General features: G+C 35.9%; 1 protein-coding gene and 3 non-coding genes across 5 annotated transcripts in view; all 4 read right to left on the bottom strand.

Annotated features, from left to right (window-relative positions):
- The window catches only part of LOC129893986 (protein TOPLESS-like), a 39561-nt gene extending 34223 nt beyond the window's left edge, over positions 1-5338 (bottom strand). The window contains exons 1-2 of one of the 2 annotated variants that reach the window (XM_055969462.1): positions 5175-5338; positions 4860-5058 (exon numbers count right to left, since the gene is read on the bottom strand). In XM_055969462.1, the coding sequence (XP_055825437.1) occupies positions 4860-4883 (24 nt within the window). In that variant the 5' untranslated portion in view covers positions 4884-5058; positions 5175-5338. The remainder of the gene's footprint in view (positions 1-4859; positions 5059-5174) is intronic. The other variant, XM_055969461.1, reaches the window with a different exon arrangement.
- Positions 5339-16167: 10829 nt separating this feature from the next.
- On the bottom strand, positions 16168-16275 carry LOC129898091 (small nucleolar RNA Z107/R87). Its single transcript, XR_008769008.1, has one exon. It is a non-coding gene; the product is annotated as a small nucleolar RNA Z107/R87 (small nucleolar RNA).
- Positions 16276-16515: 240 nt separating this feature from the next.
- Positions 16516-16601, bottom strand: LOC129898103 (small nucleolar RNA snoR31). The gene has a single exon (XR_008769019.1). It is a non-coding gene; the product is annotated as a small nucleolar RNA snoR31 (small nucleolar RNA).
- A 164-nt stretch (positions 16602-16765) lies between these two features.
- LOC129898090 (small nucleolar RNA Z107/R87) lies at positions 16766-16870 on the bottom strand. Its single transcript, XR_008769007.1, has one exon. It is a non-coding gene; the product is annotated as a small nucleolar RNA Z107/R87 (small nucleolar RNA).
- Positions 16871-16880: the final 10 nt, after the last annotated feature.

The following is a 16880-nucleotide window of genomic DNA, read 5'->3' on the forward strand; positions in this document are numbered from 1 at the left end:
TTGTAAATTGTAATATGAATTTAAATAAATTAGATTGATTTTAATTTTTATCCTTATTTTATACTTTTATTTAATGGATTTCTTTTTTGTTTATTTCTTAAAGTCTTAAATTACAAGTTATTAGTTATAACTTATAAATTTAAAAAATTCAAATCTTAAAAACTTTAATGCAAAGTCATAATTCATAAATTCAAAAACAGAGAAAAAAAATAACTTTAAAAAACTTAAGTGAAAGTACTTAACTTTCAAACTTATAAATTAATTTAGAAAAAAAATTGTTTAAAACTTACAAACAAACTTATAAATTGAAAAACTTAGAAAATAAAATACTTTAATAAATTTAAGTACTTAACAAGTTACAATTAAACTTTAAAAATTTTAAAACTTAAAAGATAAACTTAGAAAGAAATATTCATTCATATTTCGTAAATCGTAATTCAATTATTCAAAATATTTGTATTCTTTAACTCTAAAAAACTAAACAATAATTTTTTAATAGTTTTACGTATCCTCCCATTTATCCCATCCCGTCCTATTCCAGTCCGTTTTGGTCCATCCCTGTACTATCCCGGTATATAATGGGACAGGACGGGACCGAGTTTTCATCCCGATAATTCCGGTCCAATTTGTCCCGGTACCGATCCCATTTAGGTCCGATACAGGTTCATTTTGGTCCGGCCATCCCATTTTGGTCCGGTGCCCAGTCTTATCATACAACCTTTAGAATTTCTATGCAAGCGACTCCGTATTCATTGTTGTATTGCATAGAAGTAGTCTTTCCATTGGAAAAGCAAATTCCATCATTACGAATCGCAATCCAAGAGGGACTTACAACTGAAAATAATGCACAACTTCATCTAGCAGCGTTGGAGGCATTAGACGAGAAGAGATTCAAAGCACAACAATAGTTGAAGTGTTATCAAGTTCGATTTGCTAGAGCTTTCAGCAAGAAGGTGCGATCGCGGTCATTTCAAGTGGGAGACTTGGTCTTAGCCGTTTGAAGACCCATAATCCTCAACATACGTATTGGTAACAAGTTTACATCAAAATAGGATGGGGTTGTGAAAGAAGCATATTCAAGTGGTAACAAAAAAATGGCTCATGATTCAGAGGCAGGTAGAGTGATGAATTTTCTACCACACCCGCTCAAAAATGCAAAACAGATCATCAGACTTTGAATTTAATTTGAGAAGACTTTAAAAGCATATCTGTACAAATCCGTGAAGGTTTCGACTAGGATTTTTGCATATGTTGTAGTTTTTGAAACTTTACAAAAAAGAAGCAGCTTATGATTCAAAAACTCCAACATCGAGTTATGAGTTTCCTACTACGGTAGCTTAAAGCTACGAAGCAAACATGTCAGACTTCGAAATCAATTTCAACTATTAATTTGAAAGAAATTTTGATTTAAAATCTTGACATATGACAGGTTGTTCAATTTTATGTTGTTGGATCAAGAAACTTGCAATTCAACTTGAGTGTTGGCTTGCAGCAGAGTGAAACAACAACAACAACAACCCAGTAAAATCCCACAACGTGGGGTCTGGGGAGGGTAAAGTGTACGCAGACCTTACTCCTACCAAGGTAGGACAGCTATTTCCGGGGGACCCTCGGCTCAGTAGAAGCAACAAAGAGGTCAAATAAGGCTAAGAAGTTATAAGCGATATGGGAAAGCAAATAACGAAAGCGATACAGATAAAATAGAGTAATCAAAGTACAAAATATAATAGATAATAACAGAAATCAGAACACATGAAATTATAGTTCTCTAAAGCGCCTACTACTACGGTAGAATAACGAGACTATGTACTAGCCTTCTACCCTAATATAGGTCCTCCACACTCTCCTATCTAAGGTCATGTCCTCGGTAAGCTGTAAGTGTGTCATGTCCTGTCTAATCACCTCTCCCCAATATTTCTTTGGCCTACCCCTACCTCTTCTGAAACCATGCATGGCCAACCTCTCACACCTCCGCACTGGAGCATCTGTGTCTCTCCTCTTCACATGCCCAAACCATCTCAGTCATATTTTCCGCATCTTGTCTTCCATCGAGGTCACTCCTACCTTGTCCCGAATAGCCTCATTTCTAATTCTGTCGCTCCTGGTATGCCCAACACATCCATCTCAACATTCTCATCTCGGCAACTTTTATTTTTTAAATGTGAGAGACCTTAACTGGCCAATACTCCACCCTATATAACATAGCCGGTCTAACCACCGCTTTGTAGAACTTTTCCTTAAGTTGTGGTGGCACCTTCTTGTCACATGGCACAATGGAAGCGAGTCTCCATTTCATCCACCCTGCCCCAATATGATGTGAGACATCATCGTCAATATCCCAACTGCCTTGCATGATAGACCCAAGGTACTTGAAACTACTTTTCTTCTGGATGGCCTGATCACCAAGCCTAACTTCCGCGCCAACCTCCTGAGGTGTCTCACTGAACCTGCACTAAGTACTCTGTCTTGTTCCTACTCAGCTTAAACCTTTTTGACTCCAAGGTATGTCTCCAATCTTTCAGCTTAGCGCTAACTCCGCTACGAGTCTCATCGATCAGGACTATGTCGTCCGCGAAAAGCATACACCATGACACCTCACCTTGAATTTATCCCGTCAATCCATCCATCACCAGGCAAATAAGAACGGACTAAGTTTATCCTTGGTGCAACCCCATCACAATTGGGAAGTGCTTTGAGTCCCCTCCTACTGTCCTTACCCTGGTTTTGGCACCCTCATATATGTCCTTACTCACCCTAATATACGCCACAGATACACCTTTAGCCTCCAAACATCTTCATAGTATCTCTTGTGGAACTTTATCGTAAGCCTTTTCTAGGTCGATGAATACCATATGCAAGTCCCTCTTCCTCTCCCTATACTTCTCCACCAGTCTCCTCATAAGATGGATGGATTCTGTAGTTGAGCGTCCCGACATAAATCCTAACTAGTTCTCTGTAATAGACACGCCTCTCCTTACCCTCACCTCCACCAGTCTTTCTCACACTTTCATAGTATGGCTTAGAAGCTTGATACCTCTATAGTTGTTGCAGCTCTAGATATCCCCCTTGTTTTTATATAGAGGGATCATTACGCTCGACCTCTATTCTTCGGGCATCATTTCCATCTTTAAATGACATTAAATAACCTAGTCAGCCACTCCAAGCCTACCGAGCTCGCGCTCTTCCAAAATTTCCCAGGAATCTCTTCAGGTCCAGTCGCTCTTCCCCAACGCATCCTATGCACAACACCATTAACCTCTATGACCGTAATACTCCTGCAACATCCAAAATCATGGCGCCTTCCTGTATGTTCCAAATCTCCTAACATAATTTCTCTGTCCCCTTCTTCATTCGAGAGTTTTTGGAAGTATGACTGTCATCTCTGTTTAATGAGGGTTTCTTGCACCAATACTTTTCCATGCTCGTCCTTAATGAACTTCACTTGATCCACATCGCATTCTCTTCTCTCCCGTGCCCTGGCTAGCCTGAACAATTTCTTATCCCCGCCTTTCTCTTCTAGTTCAGCATAAAGGCATTCAAAGGCTGCCATTTTTGCCGTCGACTTCGCCTCCTTCCTCGCTATCTTATAAAGTTTCCTATTCGTCCACTGCTCCACCTCATCCTTGCTTTCTATCAACTTTGCATATGCCATCTTCTTTGCTTCCACCTTCCCTTGCACTTCTCTATTCCACCACCAGTCCCCTCGATGCCGACCACGGCTACCTGTCAAGACTCCCAACACTTCCCTTGCTACAACCCTAATACAATTAGCCATTCTATCCCATATGTTTTTCGCATCCCCACTACTATCTCAGGCTCTCATATCCTTTAATTTCTCTCCCATCTCCAAGGCACTAGCCGTGGTCAAACTCCCCCATCCGATCCTAGGTCGGTCATCCCCGACCCTCTTCTTTCTCATCATCTTGATTCCTAAATCCATCACCAAGAGCTTATGTCGGGTCGTAAGGTTGTCGATCGGAATGACCTTACAGTCTTTGCACAAATCTTTATCATTCTTCCTAAGGAGTAAAAAATCTATCTGAGTCTTAGCCACCGAACTACGAAAGGTTACCAAGTGGTCCTCCTTCTTTGGAAAAGTCGAATTGGCTATCACCAACCCAAAAGCTCTTGGGACATCCAAAAGTAAAACTCCTCCTCTATTTCTGTCCCGAAGCCAAAGCCTCCATGCACATCATCATACCCTCCCGAAATAGACCCGATATGCCCATTGAAATCTCCTCCCACGAAAAGCTTCTCAGTAGGCGGTATGCCTCCCACTAACTCGTCCAAATCCTCTCAAAAGCGCCTCTTATCCTCCTCGCCTAAGCCCGCTTGCGGCTCATAAGCACTAATAATGTTCAACGTGATCCCTTCAATATCATCCTATCAGTGATTCTCCTAACCTCCACCACCTGATCCCTAAAAATCACTATCTACTAAAATGCCTACCCCGTTCCTATACTTCGATCTACCGGAGAACCAAAGCTTATACCCGTCTACCTCCTAAGCTTTAGAACCTACCCATTTGGTCTCTTGGAGCTATATTAATCTTACTCTTCTTTAGAATCTTAACTAGCTCTATGGATTTTCCCGTTAACGTCCCAATGTTCCAAGAATCTACTCTCAATCCAGACGCTCCTTTAACCCACTTACCCCTCCTTACCCTCGTCGCTATCCTTGTCCCCGTCCTCGTTCCTGAGCGAGAACATGACCTTAGTCTACCATCACTATCCAAAGCCACGAAAACTCGTATGAACTAATAAATTATTCAAAGGTCTAAAGTCAGCAAAATGTAACTACGACGGTATGAGCAAAGAATAGATATGGAAACCGAGGTACCAACTCCAGTTGAAATGAACCTGGTTGCCGCCGAGAAATACCATTCACATCGGAGTACGTGAGCCTCTGTAAACGTTCCTCCTCAACACTAATCGGGACACTACCGGTGGTGATTTGCAGAGTCGAGAGAGCAACGGATGATGTCAGCGGTGCCTCCTCCTCCTCTGGCGTCTCAACGTTAGGAAACAGCTTGAACTGAGCGGCGTGTAATGTACAGATCTGTAAGGAAAGAAGACAGCAGACGAGTCAACAAAGAGAAATCTGAAGTAAGCTGAAGCTTTAAGGAGTTACTCAAAATTAGGGGCATCGTTACCCACAACATCAAACTGGGATACCTATCAGATCAAAGCTTTACTTATGTGTGTTGAAATGGTGTACTTGCTAAGGTTGTGACCCGAACACTACAACCTCAAGAGACAGACTTTTGTTTTGACAAGCATGCACAAAGTTATGAAATCGACATTCCAGGCACATAGTCAACTTTAAAAAAAATCCCGTCAATTAAGAATGAATTTTGCTATAATTTATACATATATTATGGTTCTTGGTGCTATTTTCTCAATGGAATAAGAATCTTATAGTTTCGTAACTCCTACGCTGAGTTGTGGATTTTACTCCATAGACACGCAAACCTAAAAAAAAATCATATATTACTAAAAGTGGGAACAAAAAAACTTAAAAGTTGATATACCAAAATAACCCTATAAAGTTGAGTTACTACAATAATACCATTAATTAATTAATTAACATATACATATATGATTATTATTATTATTATTATATTATTAAATAGTAATTTAAGAAGTTGTCTATATTTTAATGTGTATAATAAAAAGTACAATAATTGTTAATCCAAAACTCTTCATATGACTATATAGTGAAACTGCACCTAACATAATTATAGGATATGAATAATGAATTTATCATATTCCTATTTAATATTTTGCCATCTTATGATTAAAAAAAATACATATATTCATGAACCATGATTTGAATCTCTTACTATTCCCCACTAATGGTTATTAAATATTTTTATTTATAATAAGAAGATTAAGAGAGCTTTATAACTTTGAGATTCCCCCATGAGTGATTAAGCAAAAATTGTCTATGAATGTATTTTCTTGGTTTCTCTCCCATGGGTTCCTTTTTCCCCTTTGCACATGTGCTCTTGGATTGCCATATATATATATATATATATATATATATATATATATATATATTTCTACACAAGCTCAAGTTTTGTTATTTCAATTAACTTTTTGCCTAGTATATGTCTGTGTTCCTGCCTCATCTAAAAGTCTTGATTATTACACTTCAACCGTTTATTCCTTATTAGTGGAGAAAATTATTTTTGTCGAACATTATATATCGTGTTAATTGTCAAACAATATTGCTTATCAATCTTTTTAATTTCATAACATCATTATCTTGTTTGTTGTTGAGGAGGATATTATATAGCATAAATAAAACTTCACACAACCCGATAACAAAAGTTTAAACACAACCCGATAACAAAAGTTTGGATCCACAACCATAGAATTAGATGCAAAGTTGCCATCAAATAGTGAAAATTAAAGGTTGATACTCAAAATGCTAGGTTAAAAATTTATTATCAATATATGTTTGTACTTATCTAATCTTTTGACGTGCAATTTCTTTATGATTTGTGATACTTATATCATCAGATGTTTTATCATCTAATTATGCAGGGTACTTTGTCCACATATGGGACAATATTATAACCTTTGAATTAGTGCAATTCAAGCCTGTTATTAAGAGGAACATTGCATCTTAAAATTGAAAATAAATACTATTATCAATACCAAAATTTAAGTTTTGGAAAAATAAATAACTTATCCATGTATGGTATAAAGAAGTTTTACTCCCTACTTCTCATGGTTGTTTACATATTTGATATGGTTAAAAAAAATTACCAGGATGTTTTTTTTTTTACTTATCAAGATGTTTGATCTTCTCTTCATTTTTTTCCCCTTAATTTTTTGTAAATTTATAATTCCCTCATTTTGAAATTTCGTGTTTATCATCTGTTTCTTGCAAGTTTGCCTTACTTTCCTCCATCAATCCAAACATCTTGATTCGTGGAGGGAAAAGAAGACTAAAGAAAATTGATGGTATGCTTATAATTTGCTTAGATTATTAATTTAGGATAACTTTAATGGTGATTGTGATCACATAGATAATTAACAGAATATATGTATCTAATATTTCTTTGATTTTTCCCTTCATGTTATCATTTTTAATTGCAAAGTGCAAAATGAAATAGAAATATGGGTTCAAATAGATACTTTTATAATGAAAATCCGATAAAGTATTTATACATTATATTCTACATCCATTCACTTAAAAATAATAATTGATATTTTTGATATATAACTAATATATATGTTAATATTTCAAATATATCATATACTAATACTATTATGTTTTGCAATACTAGTATAAGATCATTTACACGATTTTAGTATATTTATACTAATTAGCCTTGTATACACGTGCAACGCACGTGTCCAAAAATTAGTGCATAATAAAAGAAGAGTTGAGCGAGGCGGAACCTGAGCCGACGTTGAAGACATATTTGTACAATTATAGAGATCCTTTGGCAGTAATTTTTATGGAAATTGGAGTTCTTTAAGTCCTCTTTCCAATGAAATAGGAATCTCATGCTTTCAGTGCTACTACTCCAAGTCATTGATTTTCTACCATAGATGCTCAAAGCTGAAAAGTTGAGCGAGACATAATTTGAGCTAAGTTTGAAAATATATCTGCACTAATCTGGAGAATTTTTGGTCGTGATTTTTATGTATGTTGTATTTTTGTAGTTATGCTTCTAGTAGAACAAGAATCGCGTCATTTCTATGCTCCTACACCGAGTTATTATTTTTCTACCACATATGCTCAAAGCTGAAAAGTTGTGTGAGACAAAATTTGAGCTAACTTTGAAAATATATCTGTACTAATCTGGAGATAATTTGGCCATGATTTTTATATATATATTTTATTTCAGTGATTTATGCTTCCCATGGAACATGAATCGCGTCATTTTGATGCTCCTACATCGAGTTATTGATTTTCTTTCTACCATAAATGCTTTAAGCTGAAAAGTTGTGCGAGACAGAATCTGAGATTACTTCGAAAATATATATGTACTAATCCGTAGATCTTTTGGTCGTGATTTTTATATATGTTGTATTTCTATGAATTATACTTCTAATGGAAAAAGAATCACGTTATTTTGATGCTCCTACATTAAGTTATTGATTTTCTACCACGGTCGCTCAAAGCTGAAACATTGAGCGAGACAGAATTCGAGCCAAGTTTTAAAAAACTATGTACAAATGCAAAGACCTTTTGTCTATGATTTTTATACCTAATCTAGTTTTTTGAGTTACCATTTCAACAACACAAGTGATTCATAATTTTGAGTTATTAATCTCCTGCCACTAATGTCAAAGCGCGAGGGTCAAAATGACTGAAAATAAGTTACATAGCACAAAAGAAAAATGCATTTAAGGGAAAGATGTCGCTTTTATTTCATCAAAGAGGATTTTCACAACATCATAATAATGTTTCAGAAAACAAAAATAGAACCAGAAAAAGAAAGAGAACGTCCTTATGTAGGACAAAAGACTAAGGAAAACAATTATGACTAAGGATTAGGTGGCGACTTGTCTCAGCATCCTTCTTTATTTTTGCTTCCGACAAGGAATTGATTTTCTCGATGGCATGAATCTCATCTTCCCTGTTAATGACACTCTCTTGATTTTTGGACAGCCCCTTTTCATGCTCCTTTATAAGTGAGATGGTCTTTTTCTTCATATAAGTCCAGGCTTCTAGCTCATTTTCAGCTCTTGTAAGGACTTTTTGAAGCTCTTTCAGGTGTTTTTCCATCTTGACTTTCTCCTCGTTCGCGGTATCAAGACATTATTGTGTAGCAGAAAGCAACTCTTGATGAGAATCTTTAGTTATCTTTTGAGAAATAGAGAACCTTGCAGCATCGTAATCTCCATGTTTTTTGAAAAAATCTTCAAGCAGAACCTCCAAAGGAGAAAGGTTGACAATGTTAACTTCTCAAAGCCCTTTAAGAATCAAGTCAACACCTTTCACCAATTCTTTGAGACTTTCTGAAGATCCTTTAGAGAACTGCGCAATCCATTCACGCAAGGTACACCACATCCCAGAGACATAAGAAAGTTTGATGTTTGAAGTTGGAAATAGCCTCTTGGGATTCAAAAATTGAAGCAACATGTTGTAAAGGTTGGACCACATTTTGAGAAATGTTAGAACCCTTAATCTGATTCGCTTCCGTCTCTACATCAGTAGTTGAGGCAGATTGGGAAAAATCAATAATTTCTTAAAGAATGGGGGTCAACATTGTCAATGAACTCTCATTTGTAGCCTGATCTTTGGAGTCATAAAGAGAGAGGTGAGGATCCTTCATCATATGGGAGGGTTTCGGGATTGTAATACAATTCTCAAACACATCATCACCAAATATATCATTGCCAATGTCTCCAAAACCCAAATAAGAAAAGAATGATGAAAAAATAATAATGTAAAGTTAGTGGCCAAGGAAGCAAGTGAGGTGAAGGATTAAAAAAATAAACTTTAATTAGTGTGCCAATTCAGTCAATGGCATTGTTGAACCAGCAGCCCCATCTTCGAAGATTGTGGTATCAATGCTAATGGAATCTAAATCAACGAACTCAGAGTGTTATTCGTCTGAATCCTTAGGCTTTTTCTTCAGACACTTCCAATGCTATTTCTGATTAACGTTGCTCTCATTTGAGCTAGAAGCTGCACTAGTGATCCCGTCTTCATTGGCTAAAATAGAAGGTTTGGGGTGTCCCTACAAAATGGCACAATGTTTAGTGAGTTCAATAGTTTTTTCCAACGAGCTAGAAGGTTTCTTTCTTCTGAGAGCAACATCAATCGCATCTGAAGCGATGGCAACGGCTGCCTTGGGGGTCAATAAAGGACGCCGAACTCAGCAGTCCATTTGTGCACTCTTTCCTTTCAAAGTTATAGACTTCAAAGCAACTTTGTCAGTTTTCAGAGTATTGATCAATGTCACCTTGGATCTAGAAGAATGAGAAAGTTTTCCTCAAACATTCATCTGTCGTTGTTCTCCTTTTGTTGAGAAGGAAACATCATCCTTCCTCGAACCTTTCAAAATTATGTGGGTACTTAGTCTAAACACATTCTCTTAATGGGATGGCACCATCCTGAATACTCATGAGTCATTAAAGACCCACCCTTATTGTATGGATGCATTGGTATGATGATCTTTGAGGACCTTCCAAGATGAACACATGAATCCTATAGTTGCACCAAAGCTAGCAATGAACCATCATAATAGCTCTTTATGAGAACAGAACATTAATGTGTAGCAAATTTATGACATTGTCAATGCCCAAAATATTGAATTAGCGTAAGTTCTAAGCATGCTTTTGTAAATATGATGTGCGTTTGTATTTAATGTGCGAGAAAATTAAGTCGAGCACATGAAAGGGAAAAGCTGTTGAAAATCACTGAAAGTGGAAGTCCACGAGGCCTTCCATGGGCCGTGAAGACTTATACGGTCTGTAGACTTGGCCATGAAAGTGTTGCTGTGAAAGGTATTCAAGAAAATGTCTAAGTGGATCACCGTGAGACCTAATACGAAATGTGGTAGTTGTGATGAACAGTTAACCTTGCCCGACGTTTCTGAAAAGACCTAGGAAAATGGCCAAGTCAATTCACGCGATACCTTATATGGACAGTTAAGTCTTACACAATCTGGAAGGTTCATCCTTGAAAAAAGAGGAAAAAATCATAAATGGGAGTTTATACGAGACCCTCCACAGACTGTGAAGTTCTTCATGGATCATGAAGGTGCCCGTGGAGGGGATGACCAAATGTAGTTGTGGATCCCAAGTCTAATATAATGAGGCACCTATACAGGCCATGAAACGTAGTATAGACCATGAAGCTCGATCGTGAACCAATGTCGACTTAATTTTACTATTTTGTTTAGGATTTGATTTATTTTTCGATAAATAGTCTGCATAGGGTTCATTGATATGTTACGCACTTTTTACAGTTTTTGGAGCATTAAACGGCGACTGGGAGTTTTTGGGAACAATTTTTCGAGATTAAACGTAATTAAAGATTCTTGCTTTCTTCTTGATTCATTATTCGTCCATTATTCTGAGATTAATTACTTAACTATCGTAAGTTATCATTGTATGACTCCTATACAAATTCTTGATACCTTTTTTGCAATTATGAGTAGCTAAAATTCAAAACTAGAATTGTGGAAACCATGATGGAATGACGGAGTAGGCAAACGTATAAGTGATTTTTGATCAATAAGTGAGCATGCATTGTTGTTATTTTTGTTTTGATTTCCTTTTAACAAGTGCAAGCATTGAAACTCGCTTAAATTCATTACTTGCTTGGGAGAGGGGTGGTAATTAGAGAAGAATAACTACAACAGAGATTCAAAGTTACAAACCTTCGTCTAAGGACTTGAACTAGGAGGGGATAGTCTTCTAAGGTCAAAAGCAAGGGTTAGGTAGAAATACGTTTTGAGACTGAGAGGTAAAGAGTGAAATTTATCTAAAAGGGTTGGAAGGTGTTTAGATGTCCATAACTTGCTAGATTTTGCATGTGATGCATTGAAACATGATCACTGATATGATAAGTCTATTGAGTTACATGTCATGGAGAACATAGTCCCAGCTACATTTTCATACAAATTTCAACTCTAAGTTTGTTTTACTCTGCTATTGCGAACATTGTTACTGTTTACAGAACTAAACCAACAAACTCCAGTTTACTTTATGCATTTTTACTTTTGGGAAATATTGGCCACAAATGAACATAAGTGCTAGTAGACATATTTCCTCCGCATTCCCTATGGGATCGACCCCAACCTAGTTAGGTTCTATATTTGACAACAACCGCTTTATACTTCTTAATTTAAGTGTAAATTTGAGGGTATCAAATTTTGACGTTGTTTTCGGGGAATACGGCTTTGAAATACTCTATTAGTAGTTATTTTGGTTTGTAGTCTTATTTCCTAATTTTATTTTTATTTCTTATTTTTGTTTCTGTGAGGTATATGTTAGTGAATGCAAAATACCCGAATTAAGGACAAACCACTAATCCATTATGATCCCGAGCTTCAAAAGTAAATCCGAAAAAAGAATGCACAAGAGTCTGAAGCACTAAGGGTGAAACAAATTGCTCAGGCTCAAGCTAGGGCTAACAATGACAATCCAGGAGATAAACAGAAACATGTGGAAGATGGGTTGGATCCTCAACATCGCCAGCCAGTATCAAGAGGTAGGGGCAATAACCCATTGATTTTACTTTGAATGATGATGATCCAAACATGGATGAAGGCAGAGCCACCAGGGTTATATTTCTCCTACCATTACCATCAGGCGTGAAGTTTACCATAATGAGCACTATGCCTCAGCTTTTGAACTTGAAAGGACTGTTTAGAGGAGTGGCTAGAGATGATCTGAATTTGTATCTAATGAATTTCATTGCCACGTATAAATCTTCTGAGATCCTTGGGGTTAGCCAAACTACATTTCGATTGAGATTATTCCTATTAACTCTGTTTGGGGAGGCAATCAAGTGGCTAAATGAGTTCCTACATGATTCTATCACCACTTGGAGAGAAGCATTTCTTGAAAGGTTCTTCCCATATTTAAAGAAGTTGCAGATAAAAGATGAGATCAATGGTCACAAGCAGATGCCTAATGAAGCACTACATGATTCTTGGTTGAGATTTTTCCAAAAGTTGAAGCAGTGCCCGAATCATATCTCACATATGACCATTTGATGGAGCTATTCTATAGATCATGCAACTTTTCAATTGTTGATCAAGTCTGTATTGGATCTTTCATGTCAAAGACTTTTGCAGAAGCTTCGCCTATCTTAGAGATTCTGAGGTTGGAGATCTTGGTTATATATTTGAGATGTCGATAGAGCAGTGAAAGAAAGAAGAAGAGTGAGACTAAGACATGGCCTATATCAAAACTCAGATGGATTTACTATCCATGCACTACTATCTGAAGGTACTGAGAAGGTAAATGAAGTTAGGGATGCAAATCAGTATGATGATTCAGAATTAGATATGATGAGGAGGCAAAGTATCTAAACAACCAGGAGGGTTTCTAGACTTATAACTCCAAAAACCAAGGTCAAAACTTTCAGAAGGATGGATACTATGACCGGATAGAAAACCGCGATCAAGAAAATTGGTAGAATAAAGACAACTTCAAGAATGATCAAAATGGAGTATATGTGTTTCCTGAGAATAGAGATCGAGTTGCAAAGGAGTTAGATAGCTCAAGAATCAAAGAGATGTTGGCTAAGGTGCTTTAAAAGGTGGAATCTACTGAGGCTGGTGTCAAAGATCTTAAAGGTGACATGTCCAATATGAGTGAGTTGGTGGATTCGCAATCCATTTCTATCAAATAGTTGGAGCATCAGATGGGACAACTATCAACAGCATTGAATCAGAGGAAGAACGGCGCACTTCCTAGTGACACTGTGCAAAACCCAAGAAAAGATGGGCAATGTATTGCGATGACTACTAGGAGTGGAAAGATGCTTCCGGGACAAACACTTGCAAGTATTGAACAGGAAAAGGATGTCGAGTCTAAAACTGATGAACATACCAAAAGTGGAGTCAACGATGAGGTTTTTATTGATGTCGATCAGGCTAAGGAAGTGGTAGCGGATCCAAAAGTTATTGAGAAGGTAAAGATCAAAGAGAAATCTGAAGCAGAAGTGGTACAACTGTTGCGACCAATTCACAAACCGCTTCCTCCATGTCCTCAGAGTTTGAATAAGAAGGCAAAGGATGGTAAGTTCTTTCAATAGATAACTATGCTTAAAGAATTGTCTGTGAATATTATGTTGGTTGAAGCATTAGAGCAAATATTGGGTTATATTAAGTTCATGAAAAACGATTACAAGAAGAGAAAAGTCACTTTCGAGCCAACGGATAATTTACATCATTATAGCACTATTGCTATGAGATCTTTGTTTGAGAAAAAAAGAGGACCCAAGCGCGTACACAATTGATTCAACTTTGCTAGGGCAATGTGTGACTAAGCTAGTAACAATCTCATGTCATTAGCTATCTACAGACAGTTGGGTTTGGGAGCCCCGAAACCGACTCCAATGAGGTTGTTGATGGTTGACCGGTCAGTAAAGAGGCCTATGGGAATGCTCTATGATGTGTTTGTAAGAGTTGATCTTTTCATATTCCCTGTCGACTTTGTCATCTTGGACTATGAGGTAAATTTTGAGCTTCTCATAAATTTAAGGTCATTTTTTGCCACAGGCAGAGCACTGGTAGATATGGAAAATGGCAAGCTCACTTTCCGATTAAATAATGAAGGAGTCAAGTTTAATGTGTGCAAATCAATGAAGCAGCCCAGAGACATGACTATGATGTCCATGATTGACATAGCTGATGAAGAGGTTATTAAGGTGTCCGTCAAAGAAAGGTTTACCATTGAGACCTTGGTTGCCGTGTTTATGAACTTTGATGGTGAGTGATGGCATATAGGAGTATCAGATCGTGAACGCTTTACAAGGCATGGGTTCACACCCTTACATCCCTAAAAAGCTAGACCTTGATTTAAAGAATAGGTCAACTCCTCCCGCAAAGCCATCCATTGAAGGGCTTACTTGATTTAGCAGCGTAGTGATGGGAGACGAGAGGGACAATCAATGGCAGTCAGAGGAGAAGATGAAGAGGAAGAAGAAGGAAGAAGAAGATGAAAAATGAGGAAGAAGCAGCAATGAGGAAAAAGACGACGCAATAGGCTATTCTGTTTTTGGAAAAAATAGGTCTGAAGGCCCATTTTAGATAATTTAAATAAATTGGGCCAAAAATAATAAGTAAAACTTATATGTTGATATTTTACATAATTTATCCACTTTGGAGTTTGACCGGCCAAGCCAGATTGACCCATTATTTTAATGGATTAGAAACATCAAACCCCAAACGTCATTGGGATTGTGGACATTGCAGGGCAAACTCATATTTTTTAAAAAATATATATTTTTTATAGTTTTTAATTTAAATTCAAATTTTAAAATGTTAATATAAATATTTACAGTAAATATTTTGGGAATAATTATACAAAAATAAAATCTTGTTGGACATAAAGTTTTTTTGTGAAATTAACTAATTTTTGCCATGATACAACTTAAACCAAATAGAGATTAATAAGCAAACAAAACAATGAAGGAGTAACAATATAACTAGATAAATAGAAATATTAACTTACAGTATTTATATATGATTTATTAAATAGATATTGAATTTGAATCCTGTTTATTGTTTACTCATTTTTAATATTCTTCTTTATTTTATAATAATGTTTTTATTTGACCCACATACTAATCGAACCCATATTGTTCAAGCCTATAAGTCAAAAATTTACTCAGATCTAGCTAAAAAGGTTTATTCTACATCGGGTAGAGTCGTTGATATGGATTACTCATTTAAAAACTTAATATTTCTCTTGTCATTTACTTATTTTTTGTTTGACTCACAAACTGAGCTAACTCACATTGGTCATTCATTAGACTTACTTTAAATGAGCTTCAAAAATCTTAATCTAATGTTAATAAATCATGGTTTGGAAATAAATCAATTCAATGAGTCTAACATATATTGGTGACTCTAATATCTATTATTTATAATAGAAACTTAATATCATAATAATTAAAATTAGAAGTGCAATTCTCGACTACTAAAGTAGGAGTAAGAGTAATTTCGAATGGACATGCAAATAACACAAATCCCAAAATGTTAATGTTTTCAGAATTAACATTCATATCAAATTTCAATCTCCAAATACATGTATCTTGAAAATAATTAGATATATTTCATTGCAAATGCATTATCTGACACTTGAGTCTATATGAATCTAATATTTCAGACCCATATGTAATTCACATATTGTATCTAGCGCAATTCATGTGACTATCTAATTCAAATCTCTCTTATTCTATCTGTTATTTACTTTTTTTTTTCATATTCAATTTTATTTTTTAATTGATCCACGGACCAGACATACTCAAACATATTAAAAGACAATTGCAGATTTTATAGAAAAATAAAATCAATCCAAATAAAATGAATTTTAAGACAAAAACTGTAGATCCTTGCTAGATTTTATAGCCAAAATCAAAAGTGAGATCATTCAACAATGGCAAATAATTTTCTTGGTTTATGGTCTCAATTTCAAAGATAATAATATTTTTAAAATATAATTTGTAAACATTTTTTAAAAGTAGGTTGTAGCGGGGTACTCGACACGAAAGCAAACTCTAAAAATAGAGAAGTCTGCAATCCAGTCTGTTGAGCTTGAACATTATGAAGTCGTCATCGTTATCCTTCTTTCACAAATAAGCAAAAGCTTTCAAAGTAGACACAATGTCATAGCAAATGAAAAGGTATGATAGAAGTCACCATCATCATCAGAACAAATATCATTTTCATTCACAACCATAACTGGTTGTGTCCAAAGGTGTCCTAAGATTGATCTGTATCATCATTTGAATTCTGACGACCTTAAACTAATTTTAAAAAAATTATATAAAGTACATCTACTTAAAGTGAATTAGTAGGCAGTATGTGATTCAGTTGCAATATAAATATAATCACTTGTATAATATCAGTCCAAGTGTTGGAATAAAAATAATTGCCTCATCATCATCACCATAAAAACAAAACAAAAACAAAAGATAACATCATTCATTCAGTAATGGAAAATTAATTTATTGGTTCGATATCAGAAGAGGGAGCTTATATATCCTCATCATGATCTCAATTTCAAAAATAAACAAATAATTAAATATATTAGTAAAAATTCAAATGAAAAAGTGTCACTCAGTTCAGCGGGGTAATCGACACGCAAGCACACTCTAAAAAGAGAAGCCTGCAATCCGGTCTGTTGAGCTTGAATATTATGAAGTCGTCACCGTGACTATAAATTAGG

This window comes from Solanum dulcamara, chromosome 7, assembly GCF_947179165.1.
Source record: "Solanum dulcamara chromosome 7, daSolDulc1.2, whole genome shotgun sequence".
NCBI classification, from domain to species: Eukaryota; Viridiplantae; Streptophyta; class Magnoliopsida; order Solanales; family Solanaceae; genus Solanum; species Solanum dulcamara.